At 38.7% G+C, this 22,933-nt stretch overlaps 1 protein-coding gene across 1 annotated transcript in view; it reads left to right on the forward strand.

Moving 5' to 3' along the window:
- Nucleotides 1-22,647, forward strand: part of LOC145413161 (dual 3',5'-cyclic-AMP and -GMP phosphodiesterase 11-like) — a 58,945-nt gene extending 36,298 nt beyond the window's left edge. The window contains exons 7-20 of the mRNA XM_080282886.1: nucleotides 4,946-5,053; nucleotides 6,281-6,418; nucleotides 6,818-6,928; nucleotides 7,657-7,818; nucleotides 8,905-9,140; nucleotides 12,294-12,393; nucleotides 12,626-12,712; nucleotides 13,138-13,305; nucleotides 14,238-14,347; nucleotides 15,117-15,305; nucleotides 16,110-16,251; nucleotides 20,004-20,078; nucleotides 20,506-20,589; nucleotides 22,380-22,647. Of these exons, the coding sequence (XP_080139012.1) occupies nucleotides 4,946-5,053; nucleotides 6,281-6,418; nucleotides 6,818-6,928; nucleotides 7,657-7,818; nucleotides 8,905-9,140; nucleotides 12,294-12,393; nucleotides 12,626-12,712; nucleotides 13,138-13,305; nucleotides 14,238-14,347; nucleotides 15,117-15,305; nucleotides 16,110-16,251; nucleotides 20,004-20,078; nucleotides 20,506-20,589; nucleotides 22,380-22,571 (1,902 nt within the window). The 3' untranslated portion in view covers nucleotides 22,572-22,647. The remainder of the gene's footprint in view (nucleotides 1-4,945; nucleotides 5,054-6,280; nucleotides 6,419-6,817; nucleotides 6,929-7,656; nucleotides 7,819-8,904; nucleotides 9,141-12,293; nucleotides 12,394-12,625; nucleotides 12,713-13,137; nucleotides 13,306-14,237; nucleotides 14,348-15,116; nucleotides 15,306-16,109; nucleotides 16,252-20,003; nucleotides 20,079-20,505; nucleotides 20,590-22,379) is intronic.
- The last annotated feature ends 286 nt before the right edge of the window (nucleotides 22,648-22,933 follow it).

The following is a 22,933-nucleotide window of genomic DNA, read 5'->3' on the forward strand; positions in this document are numbered from 1 at the left end:
CTCCTGTTGGAGCTTCACAAGGACAGACAAAGATCATGCATTATTTTATTTTTGTGTCATAATTAAGTATAATGTATTTGATTTTCACGTGTATCGTATAGTGTTCAAAGCAATCAAAACTGGGTGAAGAAATATAAAAAATTATCTTCAGAATCTTCAAAATTCCTCAGAGTTTCATCATGACAAGCAAAAGATCATGCATATAAAATTTTTTGGACATACTAAGCATTGGGATATTTGGGGATGATAATGTGTAGCATATTTGGCAATAATAAGATAGAGTGTATTTGGATATAATAAGGTGGGGCTTATTAAATTTCTGAGTGAAGACAGGCAGCAGTCAAGGGAGCAGGTTTGGTGTGTGTGTGTGTGTGTGTAATCTGCTGGCTCATGCACTCTCATCCATCAAATCTGCAGTGGTGTCCTCTTGTCACGGGGGTATAAGTGCAGCAGCCAATAAACACCTCTTCCTTGCTCTCTAACTCACCTACCAGTTTTTTTAATTAAGAAAAATCGTCTGGTGGTTCAAAAATGGGGGGGGGGGTGGAGAAAAAGAAAAAAAAATTTCAGTAAAGAGATTAACATTTAAAGCCAGTATTATCTCTTCCTGTTTCTCCCATCTTTCCAGTCTCTTCTTATTGCTTTTCTTTCCTTTACAGGTGGCTTTACATTGAGCGACTAGCCAAATGGTTTCCTGTAAGCCAAGAAACCATTTACAACGCTGGGTGGTAACCATATAACCAAACCATATGTGCTCCCTACGTGTCAACAAGTGGGTTGGTGGAGGGTTAGTGCCCCTCCCCGTAAAACAAATAACTCAAAGTCAATGGCCACCCCTTACGGGATTATGGCGTCTGGCAATTGATTGATTGATTTGATTGATTATACAGTATAGTTTTATTCCTTTCAGTCATTTTTTTCAGTGTGTTTTTGGTATCTTGATTATATGTAATGTAAGGGAGATTTTTAAAAATACAAAGGTGTTGTATACCCTAATTTAATACCTTTACTGCCAGAGATTTCCCTGAAGTTCTATGAAATCGTCTAGTGCTTGCCAGATTAAGAGAGAGATAGAGAGAGATTTGCATGAAATCGTCTAGTGCTTGCCAGATTATGAGAGAGAAAGAGAGAGAGAGTTGGATGGAAGGTATTAAAAAATCACCCTTCAGTAACCACCATCACTACTTCTTCATTAACCCCCAACACTACTAGAGATCTTCCCTATGCAGAGTAAAATTGTCTGGAGGTAGCAAAATTTAAATCGTACCTCTTGTATAACAGTAGATAGGCTCAAAAGCAGAAAAAAACTCCCAAGAAAAAAAAAATTGTGTAGATGTAGCAAGAATTGCCTGAAAAAATCTCTATCTGTTCATCTGTCTGTCTGTCAGTCTATCTTATCTATCTGTCTGTGTATGTACAATATTTACAGTACTGTATGTATGTGTGGATGTATGTATGTATGTCTATAGTCAGACACTAGGTTTAATCCAGGTAGGGGTGGCCACAGACGAATCACCCACCAAAAGCAACAAATATATATATATATATATATATATATATATATATATATATATATCAGTCATTTCCTGTGGCATCCCACGGGACGCATAGTGCCTCGATGAACTCTCTCCACCAATATTTGTCTCTTGCCATCTCCTTCAGGTTCCACCACCACTCCTCTCCTGCTTCTCTTTTCATTGTCCTCAACCAGGTTTCTTTCGGCCTACCTCTGCCTCTTCTTCCTCTAGCAGCCCACTCTGGCACATCCTGTATTAAACTGCCTTCATTTCTATATATGTGCCCCAGCCATTTCCAGTGAGACAGTCTCAGATATTCACCAACTGGTTCCATTTTCGTAATATCCCTTACTCTTTCATTTGTAACTCTGTCTTGCCACATTACCCCAAGAATCCTTCTCAGTATTTTGTTCTTAAATCCTAATACTTTCTGATCTGTTGCATTTGTACTGTACCATGTCTCATGCCTATAAATTAAAATTGGTCTAACCATTGACTTGTAAATTTTCACTTTAGTATTACCGAAAGCATATTATTATTCCAAACAAATTTCAGCATTCCAACAGCTCGCCAACCCTGTCTAATCCTCACCTCAATTTCATTGTTTAATGATCCATTAGATGATACAATCGTTCCCAGATATTTAAAATTTTCTACATTCTTCACCACATTATGCCCAATTACAGAGTCAATTTGGTTCTCCACTTTTGTATTAATAATTTCAGTCTTTCCACAATTTATTACCAATCCCACTTTTTCTCCTTCCTCCCCCAGACAATCAAGCACCCTCTGCATCTCGTAAATACTTCCACAAATCAGTACAATATCATCAGCGTAGTCCAAATCCATCATCCTCTTATTTTCTTTCCAGTTAATTCCTGCACCCGTTCTCCTTACAACCTTTCTCATAACATAATCCATAACCAAAACAAACAGTACAGGTGAAAGAACTCCTCCTTGAATCACTCCTGACCTAACCTCAAATGGATCACTTAAAGAACCACCCACCATTACCTTACAGAAAGTACCTTCATGCATGCTTCTAATAATATTTACAAACTTTTCTGGTATACCATAGAATCTCATAATTTTCAACATAGGTCCATGTGAAATACTATCAAACACCTTTTCAAAGTCCACAAAACACATACTAAGTGGCATTTTCATCTCATTAGCCTGTTGCATTAGATGCCTTACAATAAAAATCTGATCATTACAACCTCGACCCTTTCTAAATCCTGCTTGTTCTTCTCTTAAAATTTTATCAGTTACAGTACTAGCTCTATTTTGTTCAACAAGGTTTTGGAAAAGACTTTTGCAACTACAGGTGTCAAAGTTATCCCTCTTCAATTTCCACACACACTTAAATCTCCCTTTTTTGGTATATGTGTATATATATATATATATATATATATATATATATATATATATATATATATATATACAGTGTATTAAAATCAAAATAATGAAAAGGTAAAAATCATATTCGTATTAAAAAAGGATTGAGAAGCAAAATTTCCCCCAAGGGCAAGCCCACTGAGGGAGGCTTTTATCCCACATAATGGCATTTCCCCCAACCCCCTCTTAGCAGGCCATTATTAGATTACATTTTCCGGTCAAGAGAATGCTCTACTGATTTCCCATTACCTGATGAGAGAGTTCAAGTAATGGCAAGTCAGGTGCTTTATTACCTGCTGGGCCTTAAATGTGTGTGTGTGTGTGTGTGTGTGTCTCTGACTCAGCTGAAAAAATGGCCAGTCATCAGCTGAAATAGAATACTAGATCAGTTAACTGTAACAACTCTAACACCCAGGATACTTTAATTATGCACATTTAGTGTATGAAATCATCAGTCAATACCTAAAATTGAATTCGAGAGTTTTTCTGATGCTAAGAGGATTAACTGTTCTTTAATGGGTATTTATGTTCAGAGTCACTCCTTATTCTGCTTCTTTCATTTCATACCCCAACTTAACACTACTACATGACACTGATTTCTGCTTTTCATAATGTGTTCTCCATATTTGTTGTCCATGAATTGTCATGTAATTTTTTTTTTTCTTTTTTTTTAATGTGCTGGTATGGATTAATGCTACAGTTCCACCTTCCGTGAAATGCATGCACATGAGAGGTATTCAGGAGAGTGCTTATGTAAATCAGTCTTCAATGGCACACAAACTTCCTAATTTTTCACCATTATTCTTTCTTGTATTTCCCTGGAGCACAGCCATCAGTAGGGGGAGCCATCTTAGAATTGCAGCTTGGGACCAAGATCTGTTTTTAATATGAATCTTTCCCTGTTTGCAGGATAAGCCACACTACATAGATGTTCACAGTTTTCAAAATTGTGTGTGTGTGTGTGTGTGTGTTTAATATTCACTCTGGTTTGGTGTTTAATTATATGGTAGCAGCATGAGTGAAGACCAGAGTATAAACAAAGAACCTTATGTGCAACATAAAAAAGGTTCAGGTCTGAGATAGTTGCAAAGGCATTTGTTAAGCTTTAGAAAGTATGTAAATATAAGGCCAGTTTCAGAGAGTGTTGCAAAGGCACCATTTCAGACTCGTGGCAGACAATCCATCAGCAGGGTTGTCACTTACACCACCCACCTCATCAGGATAAAAGCTGTGCCGTACCGTGCTTTAGCTGAGGCCCAGTTAATGACCCGAGGTGCTGGTGGTGGTGATACGTTTACCTGATGACAGCGAGTGTGTGCATTACTTAAATTGAGCTTACTGGGTATATTTTGCTGTGGCTGGATGAAAATGAAAGTTTTATAGTGTACTTTACATAATTACATTTGCTCAGTGTAAGTTAAAATGATGCTGAAAGTCATACCAGTTTCCAGAGTCTGTGATGCTTACAAACATTTAACCTTTGCTAATTTCAGTGCTTTGTACATCTTTGATTTGTTGTATTATATCATATTTTGTATTTCTTTTCATCTTTATAACCCACAAATCCCTTTTTTTTTTTCTTAAAGGACACCTCTTGTGGTGAATGAGTTAATGGTGATATTAGCTAACCCCTTACAATTCATAAAATCAACTAAACAGAATATAATTGTTTGGAGATAACAAGAATACAATGAAAACTACATCATCCAAGTGAAAAGTTCAAGCCTCTTTTCATGTTATCAGACCAACCCCTCTCAGAGCGTGTCCACATTTGCCTGGCTTTGGAATGAATGGCAGATTTTGTTTGGCATGTAATAGGGGGAGTTCTATGTTGTGTATTGACTTCGATGGATTTTTGTGTTGCACAGTACTACAGGACAAGGGGTGGCAGTGATTTGATCATAAGCTCACTCAACCCACAAGCAAGGTTTGCCAGGTTTGAAAGATTGTAGCTTGGCAGAAATTGTCTGCCTGAATGACCTATATGTATTTAACATGCATTAATCTAAAGCCGCTGCCTTCTTCTGCAGGATGAGCGCTTCAACCGTGAAATCGATGGCATGACAGGGTACAAGACTCGCTCCATGCTGTGTATGCCTATAAAGGACAGCTCTGGCGAGGTTATTGGGGTTGCTCAGGTGAGGGATGCAAGAGTTACAGTGTAATCTTAGTCAAAGATACTTTATAATACTTTAAGGACCATTCTCAAAGGTTAGAATTTCAAATATACAGTACTGTACTTTACTATTCATTTTGATGTGTATACAGTCTGGGTTTGTTTATATTATGTTACATTATATATAGAGACCATTGACCATGCTATTATGTGTAGTCCTTTTATCTGATGACAACCCTCCATGTGCTGCTGTCTTGAGCCATTTTCTTTTAAGTCCCCGTAGCCCAGTTGTTTTCATGCTGGACTTCACCCCACATTTTTCTTGGTCTGCCTTTGGGTACTCATCCCTCCACATTCACATCTATGACCTTACTTAGCCAATCATCTTCCTTCTTCCTCCCATCATGTTCAGACCATTTTATCTGACTGGTTTGCATCATCTTTGATATTTCGTATACCAAATCCCTCTTGCAGCATGATGTTCTTAGTTCTATCATTCAGTGATACGCTACTCTTCCATCTCAACATTCTCCGTCTATGCATTTCAATTCAAGCTGCATGTATCCTCATCAGTGACAATCCATGACATGCCATTCAATTCAACTCTTCTCTCACATGACTATAGAAGGTACCCATGACACAGTGGATGACCACCTCTGTTGTCAGAGACAACAGTTCTCAATATTTCTTGCATCCACTTCTGACTCTAGCACTGAAGCTAGCATCTGCTTCTCCTCCCACCTCATATGCCTGTGGTAACAAAACTCCACACTTTCCATGTAGCTGTCTCCCCAGTTGACACTTTTTCCACAACCTAGATATCCCTTCATATTGCACATTGAAAGTTACTACAGTAATAACCATGCAGACTAATGTACATCTAATGTAACCACAATTTTTATGGGCCCATACATTGCAGGTTGTAAAGAGGATAGATTTTCTCCCAACTCCATTAGCAGTCAACTGTCCCTCCTCTTAAACCTAGAGTTGCACATTACTGTGTCTTAGGCAGCCCAGAATCCTTTCTTCTTGAGTGTTTCTGATGCTCTAACCACAACCACTGTGGATTCTGTGAAATCATTAACTCTGTCTTCTGGAAAATCCATTCAGGTTGCCACCAAGCACTACAGTAAACTCATTGTTCACTGATTTAGAAACGTGTTATTAGTGTCATTTATCACAGATACTGTTTTCAAAGCTTTGTAGGAACACAGTACTTCCTTACCTGAAGCTTCCCTTCACATCACAGGTTATCAACAAGCATGAAGGCCAAGTGTTCACAGTGAATGATGAGAAAGTTTTCGAGTCCTACCTTCAGTTCTGTGGTATTGGCCTTAAGAATGCCCAGCTGTATGAACGGTCACAGTTGGAAGTCAAAAGGAACCAAGTAAGCTTTCATGAATTTAAAAAATTATAACAGAGTTGTATTAGAGTAGTGCATGAGATATTGTACTGTACTGTACATTGTTTTTAAAAATATGCTGTAAAATTCGAGAAGAAAACCTTTGTTGCATTGGTTCTTTGCAACTTGTTTACATTAAGTACTACTTTACTGTACTGTAAAGGGATTTTTTTTTTTTTAAATAATTATTGCAGTACGTGTTTAGGTAGCTGTACTTTACTGCTATGATAGTGTAAGATGCTATTGGTGCTGAAGTAGCTGTCAGTCCATGGTATGTTGTTATGTAGAGATAAGAAACCAAAATAATTGTTTTTATACTGTACCCTGCTTACAGTTATACAAGTCAGTTGCTGCTCTGTGATGTAATAACCATTGCCCTTGTAGGTACTGCTAGACTTGGCAAGGATTATATTTGAGGAGCAGAGCACAATAGAGCAGATAGTGTACCGCATCATGACCCACACCCAGAGTCTTCTGCAGTGTGAACGTGTCCAGGTAAAATGCTGTGTTCTTCCTTGCTTCCTTTTGTTTTTCATTGTTTTCCTAATTTATATTTCACTTAAAATTTTCTTCCTAGTTTTTGTTTAATTTCATTTCTCCTTCATGCTTTCGTGTCTCTCCAAATTCTCCCCTTGTATTAATCTTATCATTCTTCCAACCTAACATTACGTGATATTATTCTCAAGTATTTTTAAGATTCATTTCTCCATTCTTCCCCTGTGTCTCCCCTAATTTTCCCATAATTCTGTCATCTTATGTTTTAATGATTTTATTGTCATAATCTTGTCATGAATCTCAATCCTTCTTTTACCGTTTCTTCACTCCTGTTGCATCCTTCAACTTTCACATCTTCCTTTCTCTTGAACCCATATTCTAATTACTGTGTTACTGTTATTTATTTATTTATTTATTTTTTTTGTTTGTTCTTACACAGCCTTTTTTTCACTTTGCCTTCGCTTTTGGGCTTTCCAGTAGCTCTCATGAGTTCCCTTTAAAAGATTTAGCTACTCTTGGTATTGGTGAATGTGATGTAAGTCAGACCAGTAATTTCATCTGTTTTTCTTTCAGCACTTTAGTGTTGCTCTGAAATAATGGTTATCTTCCTGCATAACATTTACTTTCAACCATTGTAATAGCACTGCTGTACAATACACCCTTTGCAGTCGAAGTGAACCAGGATGCGAATGATTGCTGATACTGTATTTTTTTATTTTGTTTTTCAGGTCTTGTTAGTGCATGAGGCATCTCAGGGAACTTTTTCACGGGTATTTGACTTGGAAGTTAAAGATCTGCAGGGTGATGATGCAGAAAACCGTACTAGTCCATTTGAGTCACGATTTCCTATCAACATTGGAATCACAGGCCATGTAGCCACAACAGGAGAGGTGAGTTTATTATAAGCCATTCAGTACTTTGGTGTCCTTTTTAGTTTACTCATGCCATCCCCTGATGTTTTTCCTTTGATTTGAGGTAGACTTTTTGAACTGGAAGGGTACAGTCTTCATTCCTCCTTTTAACAATACAGATCTATTGTAGGGTGAATTAAATGATTTGAAAGCAACAATAGTAAATTAAAAAAAAGAATGTCACCCTGATTCTAGGGATTAAGAAGTAGTTTTATATAAAGCAGATATGGAGAATGTGATTGCATTCAAGTACTTGGGTAGTGTGATGAGTAAGGATGGAACTTTGGGGGATGAAGTGCATGAAAGGGTACAGCAGGGAAGGAAGGTTGTTGGTACACTGAAAGCAGTGATGAGAAATAGGGAGGTGAGTATGGAAGTTAAGAAGTCACTGCACGATAGTACTGTATTGTGATCCCTACCCTGACGTGTGGAAGCGAGGCGTGGACCTTGCAAGAGGGGAACAAGTCAAGAGTGAGAGCAGTGGAAATGAGTTACTTGAGAGGAGCATGTGGAGTGACGTGGAGGGACAGGTTGACTAATGAAGAAGTGAAGGAACGTTGTGGGGTGGATGTGGATGTGGTTGAGAAGATTAGGAGAAATACACTGAGGTGGTTTGGACATGTGAAGAGAATGGAGAATGAAAGACTGACTAAGAAGGTGTATGTAGGTGAGGTGGAGGGAAGGAGAGGGAGGGGTAGACCGAGGATGAGGTGGAGGGATGGAGTTGAGAGGTATATGAGGGAGGGGGGGGTGAGTTGGAGGGAGGATAGTCAAATGGTGGGTGACAGAGTGACTTGGAGGCGTTCTGTCTGTGGCCACCCTTTGCGGGATTAGGGCGTCGGGCTATAGATAGATAGATAGATAGATAGATAGAAGTAAAAATAGATTCATACATATAATTTCATGCCTGGGAGGTATGTTATACAAATTGACATCATTTTTTGAATCAGATTTATACAGTTTGCAATGACTATCAGTGTTTGCCAACAGTGTTGTACAGTAGTCAAAAAATATTTTCCAAGTTGCTGAGTATTTTTCTATATTTTGGTAAATATTTTCCGACAGACTGTGTGTATTGTCGATGCTTATCAAGACCCTAAGTTTGACAAGTCAGTGGATGAGCTTACAGGATTCTGCCACAAATCTATCCTGTGTATGCCAATTAAAAACACTGCAGGGAAGATTGTTGGTGTTGTACAGCTTATCAATAAGTTTGACAACCTTCCATTCACAACCAATGATGAGAACTTCCTTGAAGCATTTGCCATCTTTTGTGGAATGGGAATCCACAATACCCACATGTAAGTAAAATTACATTCATACTTGATTTCTGTAAAAGTGCTATGCATTGCTGAGCATTGTAAAATGTTGTCATAAGTCAGTTAAACTTAAATGGACCTGGCATAAAATGGAGAAGTGATATAGAGGGCACTATCATGTAAGTATCTTATGAGACAGGAGATTTATAATCAGGCCAGTGGATAAAAATCTAAACTTCAGTAACAGCATGAAATGCCGTGCATCCACGTGTTGTCCAGTCCTTATTGCCTCATCAGAAGCATAGGGACCCAGGGATAGGTTGCTTAGTCCAAAAATTTGGAGGTGGGGTCACTCTTCACTTGCTCTTGAGTGGCATTACATTAGCAGTTAGCCCCAGCCACCCCTAGGATTTTCATTCATTCATTCATTGCCAGATGCCATGTATCCCAGACGGGGTGGCCAAGGGCTTAGAGTTAATTGTTTTACGGGGAGGGGCACTAATCCTCCACCAACCCCACTTGACACGTAGGGTTGAGTGGCATTACATTAGCAGTTAGCCCCAGCCACCCCTAGGATTTAGACTCACAAAAGACACATCCAGGTGAAGTGGCGTAGCCCAGTATTCCATCTGGGATCCATTTGTTAATGTGGTTACCACCCAACATAATAAATTGTGTGGGGCAGTGGGTTATATTTTGGGTAAGTATAAAAATTACTGACCAATTTTCATGAAAATTTAATACAACACATTTAAGAAACCTATTTACGTATGTAGAAAGTTTGAAGTTGATATATGAAAAAGAAAGATCGGAAAAAAATTAATGGGTAAAATCACATGAAATTTTTACCTAAACTTAAATTGCCAAAGCTAAGAAGTATTCAGCAGTATGATCATTTTTAAACTACCAGTGCTAAATATGCTCATATACAAATAAAATTTATGGTTTCCGTTTTGTGTTGTATTAAATTTTCATGAAAATTGGTCAGTACTTTTTATACTCACCCAAAATATAGCCCATGCCCCTTCAGGAAAACATTTGGCTAATCGCTAAGTGTAGAGTAACTTTATGGTAGCACTACAGCAAGTGAGTCGAAGGTGGCCACCCCATCAGCCACTTAAAGACATCTCAGATAATCACAGGGTCAAGTCCTGGTCTGGAGTGAGTGATCTGGCCTCTTTCCATGAACTGCATTCATATATATATATATACTTGTCCATCATGATCATAGCTGTCAATTGAACAAAATTAGCAGTGATATTGTTTAATAAGCTAATAGAGTCCCCACTCACTTGATGTAGTGCCGCTCTCAGATGTCTGCCCTTTCCTCTCCTCCGTCCTTCTTTCCTTCCATCCTCTTCTGTCTTTCTTTCCTTCATTCTTTCCTCTTCCTGCTGCGTACGGGTGACTCTACACTCCCCCTTCTGTCATTCGTTCCTTCATTCTTTCCTCTTCCTTCTGCCTGTGGGTGACTCTACCCTGAGTGACAAGCCAAATGGTTTCCTGTACACCAGGAAACCATTTACTATGCTGGGTGGTAACCATATAACCAAATTATGGTGCCTGTTGGTTTAGTGGGTAATTAAGGCGCTCCAATCGGATTGAGCCGGTGAAGGTTTATATCCAAGGGATGGTTGGGGATTATTGCTCATGTGATGCCATTCAGGGATGAGTGAGGCTGGTCACTCTCATCTTAAATGTCAGGACCATCTTGCCTAGCCCTGGGCTTCTACGCTTCTCATGGAGCGAAGTAGGATTGGATGATGGATGGATGGATGGATTGTTTAATAAGCTAACAGAGTCCCTAGAGAGGTGGTGAGGTGGGCAACGAGAAAGCTTGGGATCGAGGAGTGACTGGTGAGGGTCATTACGGCCATGTATGTGAGTGCTCACACCCATGTAAAGGTGAACAGAGATTTGAGTGATGAGTTTTCCATGAATGTTGGTGTGCATCAAAGGTCAGTCTTGATCACCTTGATGTTTATCATGGTACTTGAAGCCCTCTCACATGACATGAGAAATGGACTCCCGTGGGAGATGTTGTATACTGATGATTTGTGTTGGTTGCAGAGAAAGAAAGGGAAGCGGAGAAAAGATTTAGGAAGTGGAGAGCTGGTATGGGGCACAAGTGCATAAGAGTAAATGCAGATAAAACTAGAGTGATAGTATCTAGGGCTGGTGGCAGTACTGTCAAAGAAGAGGGAGAGTGACCATGTGCAATTTTTCACAAGGGCATGGGAAGTACTGTAATTCCATCTTGCACAGTGTTCGTGATAAATGGGTGCATAAAAATATAGTGGAATTAGAGGTAGACTGAGATAATGTTGATTTCATGTGTGCATTGTGTTGGGGAGATATTGCCAGACATGAGAGAATTGAACTTTCTAGTGAGTCTCTTGAGTGTGTGGAAGAGCTTTGTTATTTGGGAGACATGTTACTAGCTGGAGGTGGGGCAGGAGCTAGCTCTGTGGCTAGAGTGAAGAGTGGTTGGAAGAAGTTCAGAGAGCTGTGTCTTCTCCAGACATTGAGAGGGCTCTCCCTCCGTGCTAAGGGATCTTGGTATGCGACATGTGTTAGGACTGTAATAATATGGCACTGAGACCTGGGCAGTAAAGAAAGAGGATATTCACAGGCATGGAAGTACAAAAATGGCAATGATTAGGCGAATGTGCAGTACGTCCTTGAGTGCAAGGTCTGGGGGGGGGCTAGGTTTATGATGGAAGAGTTGAGAGGTAGGATGGGGCTGGAGAGTATTGTTGTGATGAGAAGAGGTAGATTAAGGTGGTTTGGGCATGTAGAGAGAATGGGGGATGATAATTGGGCGAAGAAAGTGAGAAGAGTTAATGTTGGGGGTAGGGTAGTGAGAGGTAGACCGAAAAAAGACCTGGGATGATGTCATTGAGTGTGACCTCAGGATTAAGAGACTAAACAGGGAAGCTGCCAGAGATTGAGCAGCATGGAGAGCTGTCATTACAAGACCAAGGCTGATGCATGCAAGCATGTAGGAGCCTTCAAAAACGAAAACAAAAATGAAACAGAAACGAAAACTACCCCCATCCTTAGGTGGGAGGGGGATAAGATCAAAATGTTAATGATTCACAGATTTAAAGAATGCAAATATTCATGACATGCCAGACATTTGATAGACTTGTTATCAAGTACTCTACTTACTAATAGTGTAATGATGTTGACCAGGTATGAGAAGGCAGTGACAGCCATGGCCAAGCAGAAGGTGACACTGGAGGTGCTGAGTTACCATGCCGCAGCACCAAAGGAAGAGGCTGTTAGACTAATGGTATTGAAGCTCTGTTTGATTTAAGCTTTGGCATAGTGTTAATAAAATTGATGTTTATACTGTAGCTGTAATGGGCAGTTGGATACCTATTTTACTTCTGAAGCCCATCTTTGAAATGTCAATAATCTATCAGTAATATGTGAATAATAATTAGTGCTTGACACATGTTAATGTACTAGCTGTTTAATGTGGATTAAGAGTTTAGCTTACAAAAATTTCATTTCGCTTTCAGAAAATGAAAATACCTTCAGCACAGGCATTCAGATTATATGACTTCAAGTTTGATGACTTCAGTCTTGATGATGATGGAAGCTTAAAGGTAATAGTTTATTCACGTGTCAATAGTAATGTTCTTTTCAGATATTGTACAAAATTTATAATGTAAATACACTAGCAACTAGGAGAAATTATTGTGGACTTCATATTACAGGCATTAAAATGCGAGTCTTTTTTGGTACTTTACATGGTATGCAACATTATACAGTAATTATGTATCACACTTCTGTTATGATTTCTCTATTATGAATGATGATAGTACAGGAAGTCCCCAGTATGTCATTTTCCCCTGCTTTCATTTCACTGTTCAATCCCAAGCAGTTGTTACAAATGCTGCTAAAGTACATTGCTACTTGCAAAGCTAATTTAATGTTCTTCCACAATTTTAGTACCAGTAAGCCTATGTGGAAAAAGTTATGATGATTTGAAATACCTCCCTGAATTGTAAAGTTTTGTACTGTGTTGCAGGCTTGTCTGAGGATGTTCCTGGACTTGGATCTGATTGGGCGATTCCACATAGAGTATGAAGTTTTGTGTCGGTGGCTTCTGAGTGTCAAGAAAAACTACCGCAATGTTACCTACCACAACTGGCGGCATGCATTCAATGTTGCACAAATGATGTTTGCAATCATTACGGTAATCATGTCGTTATATAATCTACTTTAGAAGGTAGCTTGCTTTGTGATTCCCTGAGGCAGATTCTTTCATCTCATACCTTTTTAATCAATTACATAAACTTTTTCCTTATCACAGATATATCTTTTTTTCTATATGGCCATACTACTTAAGAGCTCTTACTTCTGCCCTCTGGTCTTTGAACATACAGTATTGTACGTCTTTTTAAGTATACCAGTATTTGTAGTCTACAGTATTTACTTTATTGAATCTGCATATATTCTTCATTTTATTTGTTTCCTCTGCTCTCTTGCATGACCCTTTATATATGTATGCCTGCCATATCAGTGTCTTCTTCCATACAGTGATGATACTAATGCACCAATTGTTGTCCTCTTGCAAGCTCTCTAGTAATTTAGTTACTCCTAATCAAGGCTTTCATAGCACCAGCCACCTTTCCTTCTGGAGGCATTTTAATTTCTGATTCTTTTATAGGTTTCCCTCTTTTGTGTGTCATTGATTTTTTTTTTAATAGTTCTCTGACCTTTCAAATTATTTTTCATCTCTTGTACCATTAATATAGGCAGTATGTCATCATGCTAATACAGCAGTAGCGGAGATCATTTGGAACAGCCTGTTAGTTAATTGCAGTACTGCATATTGGGCAGAAGGAAAGGTAGAAGTGTTGAAAACACAGTTCGGAGGTGGAACAGAAGCAGTAAGCAAACCAAATCATCAAATCCATAGTATAGAGTAGAAATTTAAGCAAGCACCAAACTTAGTTAATTACTCCTGGGAAGAAAAATCACAGGGGTTTAATAATACAGTGCTGATAATAATGTGAATCTTAGCTTAAACTTTGTTTCTTTTTACATATGGCTGAGTGTGGTGACAAAGAGTGATGTCTGTGAAGAATGAACAGTTTCTTTTAATGTATGGACATATACCAACAGACAACCCAGTGGTGGAAGGTCCTCGGGGAGCTAGAGTGTCTGGCACTTTTGGTGGCCTGCCTTTGCCATGACCTTGACCACAGAGGCACTAACAACTCTTTCCAAATCAAGTGAGTGATAAATACGTTCAGTTATATGAATATGAAGTTGAGTCATGCATTCTTGTTAATATGAATCCATACAGTATTTCTCATTGAAGTGGCACCCATGATTATATCCACATACAGTACTGCGATAACTTTCCTGATGTATGCTATATGAGGTGTAAAAAATAGCAGAACTGTCACAGTAACATGACTAAGTTGTCATGAATACCAAGAGAACAAAATTATTACATTTGGTAGAAACTAGTGGTTTCTGACAGAAAATTTTAAGATTTTTCCATTTTCATATTTGACAGTATGTTTTCATAAGAGTCAGTGCCATATACAATAATTCTTTTGTCTCCTTTTACTTCTTTATTTAAAGGGTCAGCCTTAAATCAGTCAAAATAATCTGGCAGTAGCTGAAGTGAAATTTGTGAAACATTATTGTTTTGAAGAGGTTAGTGAAGATTGTTTCTAAATCCAGCAATTTGAGAGGTCCTTCCTAGGCTGAATGAAGTGAATATGTCATGTTACTGAATGGGTTAGTATCCCCCAAACATACCAAGACTCGATATACGTTTTTGTAGCCACTATCAGCACTAATGCAAGACTGTTTCCAACATAGTTATTGATTCTCTCTCTCTCTCTCTCTCTCTCACTCTAATTCAAAGAACAAGAAAAGTACCTAGAACAAGAAAAATACCTAGTAAATCAAGTACTCCGTTACAGGCTTGCATTTTAACATTAATTTATGGTGTACCTTATTGTATCCATGTGCATTCCTCACTCTCAGGGCATCATCACCTTTAGCCCAGCTGTACACAACTTCAACCATGGAGCATCATCACTTTGACCAGAGTGTGATGATTCTCAACTCTGCAGGCAACCAGATCCTCAGCAACTGCACTCCTGATGAGTATTCTAGGGTTATCTCAGTCCTTGAAGATGCAATCCTTGCTACAGACTTGGCAGTGTATTTCAGGTGGGTATAATGCATTTCAGAAGAAAAATAGCCTTCCAAAATATCCATAGATAGTTAAGCCTGTGAGATGGAGCCAAGATTTGGAGAGTTGAATGATGTAGGCCCAGAGTTGTCCTATGTAGTCCAGACAGTAAAGGCAAGAGTAATCAGTTGCCCATCACTGAATAGCATTATTAACAGTAAACCCCAATCACTGCTCAGACATTAATTCCTTGTGGGTCTCATCCAGCTTGAGTACTTTAAATCACTAGACCACCAGGCATGCATTCATGTTATATGGTTACCACTCAATGAAGTAAATGTTCCCTGGTTTACAAATCATACAGTCTATGTCTCAAGCACACAAGAAAATATAGAATCAGTTTGACATCTCTGGTGATGTGTGGCACTGAGTCATGTGGAAATGACCTTAAGGAAGAACTGAAAATAATCATAAAGCACACCAGAATTGTAATTTTTAGTAATGTAATGTATTTTTATAATTCTGTTCAGTCTGATGACATTTTGTACCTATATATTTTTTCATGCTGCCAACAGGTAATTGTATTCATACAAAACCTCTAGTACTGAAAGGACAAATGAAGGCTATATCAACATCATCATCATCATCGTCGTCATCGTCATCGTCATCGTCATCATCATCATCATCATCATCATCATCATCATCATCATCATCTTCGTCATCATCATCATCATCATCATTATCTAACCTTACTTAACAATAGAAGTAAAAATAATGAAATATAATATGCCTGACAGACTGTCACGTACTGTGGTACTTACTTCACAATATCCCTCATGCAGAAAACGTGGTGGATTCTTTTCATTGGTGAAGTCCAAAGATCATGACCTGAACAAGGAGGAGATGCGAGAACAGCTCCGAGGAATGATGATGACTATTTGTGACATAGCAGCCATCACCAAGCCTTGGCCAACACAGAAAAAGGTCAGTGGAGTTTAATAAGTCCCTGTTATGATTCATACATACATACTTACAGTCATATATACATATATACAAACATACATACCTACACATGTACAGTACATACATCATTCAGTCATCACCTAATCCAGTGTTGCCTCCTGAGGTTTGTAGGAGCCTGGGGCTAGGCAAGTGGATCCTGACATTTAAGATGAGAGTGACTAACCTCACCCATCCCTGAGTGGCATTATGTGAATAATTAACCCCAACCATCCCTTGGATATAAACCTACACTGGCTCAGTGTGACTGGAGTGCCTTAATTACCCACTAAACCACCAAGCAACATAATTTGGTTATATAGTTACCACCCAGCATAGTAAATGATGTCCTGGTGTACAGGAAACCATTTGCCTTGTCACTTGGTGTCAAGTTACCCATAGACAGAAGGAGGAGGAAAGAATGAGGGAAAGAAAGACAGAAGAGGAAGGAGGGAAAAGAGGAGGGAAGAGAGGATAGGGCAGACACACGAGAGCAGCACTACATCGAGTGAGTGGATGGTGAGCGCCCCCACCTACCATTATCTTTACATACATACATATAAAAATGATCCTGTGCCTCCTCTTAAGGAATCCCCTATTAAGGTTGCCTTATTACTTCTGATGGTTTCTTTGGACTGGAACCAACTGCCAAAACTTGTTTATTACTTCCTAGTTATTGCTAAAAACTGTTTGGAAAAAAGAAATCTGAGGTATATAATAAGTATTGTAGCAGAAAGTGAATTTCAGCTTGGATTTTGATTCTATTTCTTGCGGCTGAGTTTCCTAAGTAAGAGTGATGATTATGTGGCTAGTTACAAAGCTTGTAGCCACACTTTACTGTCATTGTAGTACCTCAGAGGATTGATGATTATACCATTATGTTCCAGAATACAGTACAGGTATTCCTTAGGCGTATCAGGAGCCAGGATTGTGTTGCAAAATATCACTGCATCTTCTTGCAGTTGGTACTGTGAACTGGTAAAATCAGCTTTATTGGCACCTTTTTAAGTGGAACAGTACAATGATTTTTTTTAATATAGTTGTCTGTGGACTTATCATAAAAAAATATTGTATTCATTAATTTCTTGACCACTGCAGGAGGTCTCCCATAGTTTTTAGTACAGTACAGTATAGTCATTGAAAGGTAGCAGAAATGAAGTTATAAAAGATGGCATTGAATTAAAGGAATTAATTATCTTTTATTGTAACATTGTAGATGCAGTGAGTAAGGAGGCTGGCATTTTACTTAAGAGAACGTAACCTCTCAGATAGGAATGTGGACTACAGGATTAAATGCTGGGCAGGTGATAGTTGGCAAACATTTGCTTGTCGTATTATATTGTAATCAGAGGAACAGCTGCCTTTCCAATTAATTCTGAAGATTCTATACTACTGGCAGTGAAATTTAACTAGAGTGTTTTCTTAACCCTTCCACGCATGGTAAGTTTTGATAATTTTCTGGATCACGATTTTATTCCCCCCCCCCCCTGCCAGCCCCTTCACATGCCTGTGAGAACATGTATTCTCGCCTTATTATTGCCACCCAAAGATAAATATATTGCTGTAAAAACTATATCATCTTATTTTCCGATGTTTGTTCTAGCAGATAAGCAGAAAAAGAATACAGAAAAGCACAAATAGAAGTACATAAGGCTGGTGTGAATAAACATTCTGGAACATCAGTCTCATTTCCCGACATCATAGCTAGAATGTTTTCCCACATACCTCTGATTGTTATTATATGTTTAGAAAGAGAATTTCATCAGCTTTCTGAAAGTGTTAGTGGCTTCTTGCTACAATATTTAGTTTTTTAGAGAATAGCCAAAAACTAAAACTATAGTACATACCTACAGGGAAGTGATTTTTTGTTCACAGTGCTGTAGCAAAGAGGTTTTCTCGCAGATGTTATATTTTTATTTCATCAGCTTATGAAGGGTTTCATGAGCTTTCTTATGGTGTTTTCAGATTTTTCATGTGCCTCATAGTTTCCAAGTAAATTGCATAAAACTCATTTCATTCACTGTCACGCAACACCTTTTATCGAGACCAACACTATGCAAATGATTCAATACATTTCTCTACAAACATTCGCTACATTATATACATGTACAGTATTTCACACAAAACTATACATAATCTATCACTGCCTGAGCATGGTGCAATACATTTCATTCAATGTATGTGGCTGTGTGGCATATTTGATGCCTCTCATCCCTCCGCTGTTTGCGCTAGCTCAGGCAATGCACTCAATATATTTCTTTACGGACATTTGCTTCACTGTATACGTATATTTCACACAGAACCATACGTAATATTTCACACAAAACTATACATAATCTATCACTGCCTGAGAATGGTTCAATACATTTCATTCAATGTATGTGGCTGTGTGGCATATTTGATGCCTCTCATCCCTCCACTGTTTGTGCTAGCTCAGGCAGTGCACTCAATATATTTCTTTACGAACATTTGTTTCACTGTATACGTATATTTCACACAGAACCATATGTAATCTATCACTGTCTGAGAACAGTGCAGTACATTCCTTCAAGTATGTGGCTGTGTGGCGTATTGATGCCTCTTATCCTTCCGCTATGTTTGCTCGAACTCAGGCAATGCACACAATACATTTCTCTGCGAACACTCACTGCACTGTTTACTTATATTTCACACAAAACCGTGCATAATCTATCACTGTCTGAGCATGGTGCAATGCATTTAATTCAACTATGTGGCCGTTTGGCGTATTTGATGCCTCTCATTCTTCTGCTGTATTTACGGTAACCAAGACAATGCACACAGTATATTTCTGTACGAACGTACATTTCACACTAAACCATACACCATATACCACTATCACAATGATTCCAGGTACTATATCTATCACACTATATAAACACATGCTCCACTATACAGGTAAAATACTTTCATCATTTGGGGCAGGGTGATGCAGAGTAGCAAACCCCGCTATAGCAAACACGACTCCTGCCATGGCCTAATGGCTGATAACGGGCCCAAGTGCTTTACGATCAATATATATATATGTATATGTTCCATAGACACAGTCACTTCACAATAGATTCACAAACACTATGCAATAATGATATTTCACTTGTGGCTTCTGCCTCGGGCAGGACAGGGAAAATGAAGGAAGTTGAAAGGGATAAGGGACGGAGCCCAACCCTTCCTTCTGGCTGGGATGAGAGACTGTGGAATACCTATTCGTTCTGCCCCACACCAGGGCCACCAGGGTTGCTAAGTGCTTACTTTGGATGTTAGACTGGCCTGCAAGGACGTACATTTGATGCTAATCGGCCAAGTATTTATTTTTTGGCGAATATTTTTCTGCTTTAGAACGCGATTCACATCTTCTTGTCTTCATGTTTTGACCAGGACAAATCCAAAGAAGGCAGATCGCATCTTCGTGTGCTGAAGGGTTAATAGCTACATGGATGGCTCAACTGCATGATGTTGTCACCAAACCTTTGACTGATGCTTATTTTGCCTACTGTGCCATTATATGTGGGAACATTGTAGTCATTTGTCTCTCAGGTTCTTATGCCTTAGCCTAAGCTGAATAAAATAATGTTGCATAAGCTGGAATAAAATGCATGAGTTGATATTATTGTGAGAGGTTAGTGGTGACAGGATTAATTTTTTCAAGTTCCTATGGCTCTCTCTGTAGCTGAATAAAATTATGTGATCATGAGAGGGTTAACATTGTGTATTGATTTCAGGTTGCTGAACTTGTGGCTGGTGAATTCTTTGAGCAAGGGGATATTGAGAAAGAAGAGCTGAAAATTACTCCAATTGTAAGTTGTTAATAAATGTACAGTGTCTGTCTTTAACATTAAATAGAATAATGTTTGTGTGGCAGCTGTACGTAGCAAGTGGGTAGCTGTGCAGAGCTATGTAAAGCCACCCAGAATCACTGGTAGCCATTCACTTATTTCCTAAATGTGCTGTTTAGAAATTACTGCTATTGGCTCATGGATTAAGATCATCATCATCATCATCATCATCATGTCTTTTTCACACCTAAGAATGAGGTGAAACAGGACCCAGAAAACAGGGAAACAGAAAGTACTGTACGTACTGTACATAAGAGGAAGAACTGTCAGCATTCCCAGTGATGAGTTAACAGACTTGCATTGTTTTAAAGTACACTATGTCAACTGCTTGGACCTTGATGACAACACTATATATGAAATTGTTACTAAAGTCATAATCATTTTTCAGGATATGATGAATCGTGAGAAGAAGGACAAATTACCCATAATGCAGGTGTGCTTCATTGACTCCATCTGCATGCCAGTCTATGAGGTGAGACTGCAGCAAAGTACTGTACTAATTATTAACACTTCAGTTTGATAACATTTGTTAGTTTATTCTTACTTTCTTTATAGCTTCTGATGACTTTATGCATCTTTGGGTAGTCTCTAGTAGTGAAGGGATTAATAAAGGCAGTACACAGTAGTTCCAGTTTTAAAAGTTTTTTCATAGCTGAATGAAACTATGTATGGTAACAGTCATCGGATATAAAGTATGTCATCAGACTAAAGGGGTTAAGCAGTATCATTGCTAAAGAATGGTTAGGTTCTCTTTAGTAACCATGTGCAAAGTAAATCTTTTCAAACAATGTACTGTTCAGTATTCTTGCTTTACACATTCTTTTTGCCTAGTGGTATGATGATGTGAGCATTTCTCTGTTAAAACAGTTTCAAATGACCCAAGAACAAAATAGGCATAGGTCAAAAACAGTTTTACCAATACAGTGTTTGCATGAGACAACAGAGTATAAGATTTTAAAAAAGTAAATTCCAAGCCCATATTACCCCCTATGAGGTTTAGGGCCCTAGGGATGGCCTAACCTTAGTCCAGTAGATGTAAGGGTAGATGACCAACCCACTTCTCTTAATGTTATTACATAATTGATAACCTCCAGTTTGTGGTAGTTGGGGGTGCTCACCATCCACTCACTCGATGTAGTGCGGCTGTCAGGTGTCTGCCCTTTCCTCTCCTCCATCCTTCTTTCCTTCCATCCTCTTCTGTCTTCCTTTCCTTCATTCTTTCCTTGTCCTTCTGCCTATGGGTAACTTTACACTCCCTTTTCTGTCTTTCTTTCCTTCATTCTTTCCTCTTCCTTCTCCCTGTGGGTGACTCTGCTGTACACTGAGTGACAAGCCAAATGGTTTCCTGTACACCAGGAAACCATTTACTGTGCTGGGTGGTAACCATATAACCAAATTTTGGCACCTGGTGGTTTAGTGAGTAATTATTGTACTCCAGTCGGATTGAGCCGGTGAAGGTTTATATCCAAGGGATGGTTGGGGTTGATTGCTTATGATGTGCCACTCAGGGATGAGTGAGGCTGGTCACTCTCATCTTAAATGTTGGGACCAACTGCCTAGCTCCGGACTTCTACGCTCCTCATGGGGCAATGTTGGATTGGATGATGGATGGATGGATGGATGGATGGATACCCTCCAGTCACCTCTTGGGGATCAAGCCCATGTGCATGTCTAGACAGTCACTCCAGCAGGGGCACTCTGACCACTACCACCAGCAGGATGTATACCTCTGTATCTACTGTAGCTTAAAACATAAACATTTTTTTTCCAATACAGGCTTTGCATGAGACAGTAGAATATAGGGGTCTGTATAGGGTGTTCTGAAAGTTGTGTGAGAAATCTTAGGCTATTGACAGCAGAATATAGAGGTCTATATAGGGTGTTCTGGAAATTATGTGAGAAATCTCAGGTTATCATTGGCTTAATTATATTGTATCAACATAGATCCAATCCTTAACTGTTATGGAGCTTACCCCAATCATCCTTACAGTGTGTTCTGTATGTGTTGCCTTTTTTTTATACACTTTTTTGCTAAACAGTATTTATTTCATGGTAAAGTAATAAAAATTGTCTTATCAACCCTCCATTGCTAGTTGTAATGCTCATTGTCAGTTTCATCCAGTTTATAGTAACAGTCGCTGTGATAAGTTGTAATATTTTTGAGCACATCTCTGTCTTGTAATGAGGATAGACTTATGTAAACACAGTTGTATATGGAATGTTCATGTTGGAATAATGGAATTTTATCTCTATTGATTTCAGGCCTTTGCTGACCTAAATCCAGAATTGTTACCCTTACTAGAAGGGGTCCGTGAAAACAGACGACAATGGCAGTCCCTTGCAAATGATGCTAATAAGGATCAACCAGCAAACAACAACAATAATCACAAAAACAACAACAACAACAGTCGAGATGTAGGAACTGGTGTTGACAAATCAGTCACGACGGGCTAACATGTAGTGCTTGTCAGCATATTCTCAGGTTCAGTTACTTATATTATAAAGAACCAAGGGAAGTAAGAAAAAATGAAGACAGTGTATTAGTTAAGTGAAAAATAATGTGATCAGTTTCCAGTGGAAAAATTATATCAGTTAAACTGGTCAGTGCATATTTATTGTCAAATTGAATTGTGTGCCAGGTAAAGGGACTGAACTGTTGCTTGTAAACCTGACATTAAGAAAATAAATGATCCACAGAACATTTTGTGATATGATATTTGAATTTTTTATGGGAATCCCCACTGAAACACTGATTTTCATGGACGTGCTGTAGAGAGCAGTACAATACAGTAGTAAAAAATTGATATTCAAGCAAA

The sequence above is a fragment of the Coenobita brevimanus genome, chromosome 95 (genome assembly GCF_032717465.1).
Source record: "Coenobita brevimanus isolate Jiangsu-jjx chromosome 95, ASM3271746v2, whole genome shotgun sequence".
Lineage (NCBI taxonomy): Eukaryota > Metazoa > Arthropoda > Malacostraca > Decapoda > Coenobitidae > Coenobita > Coenobita brevimanus.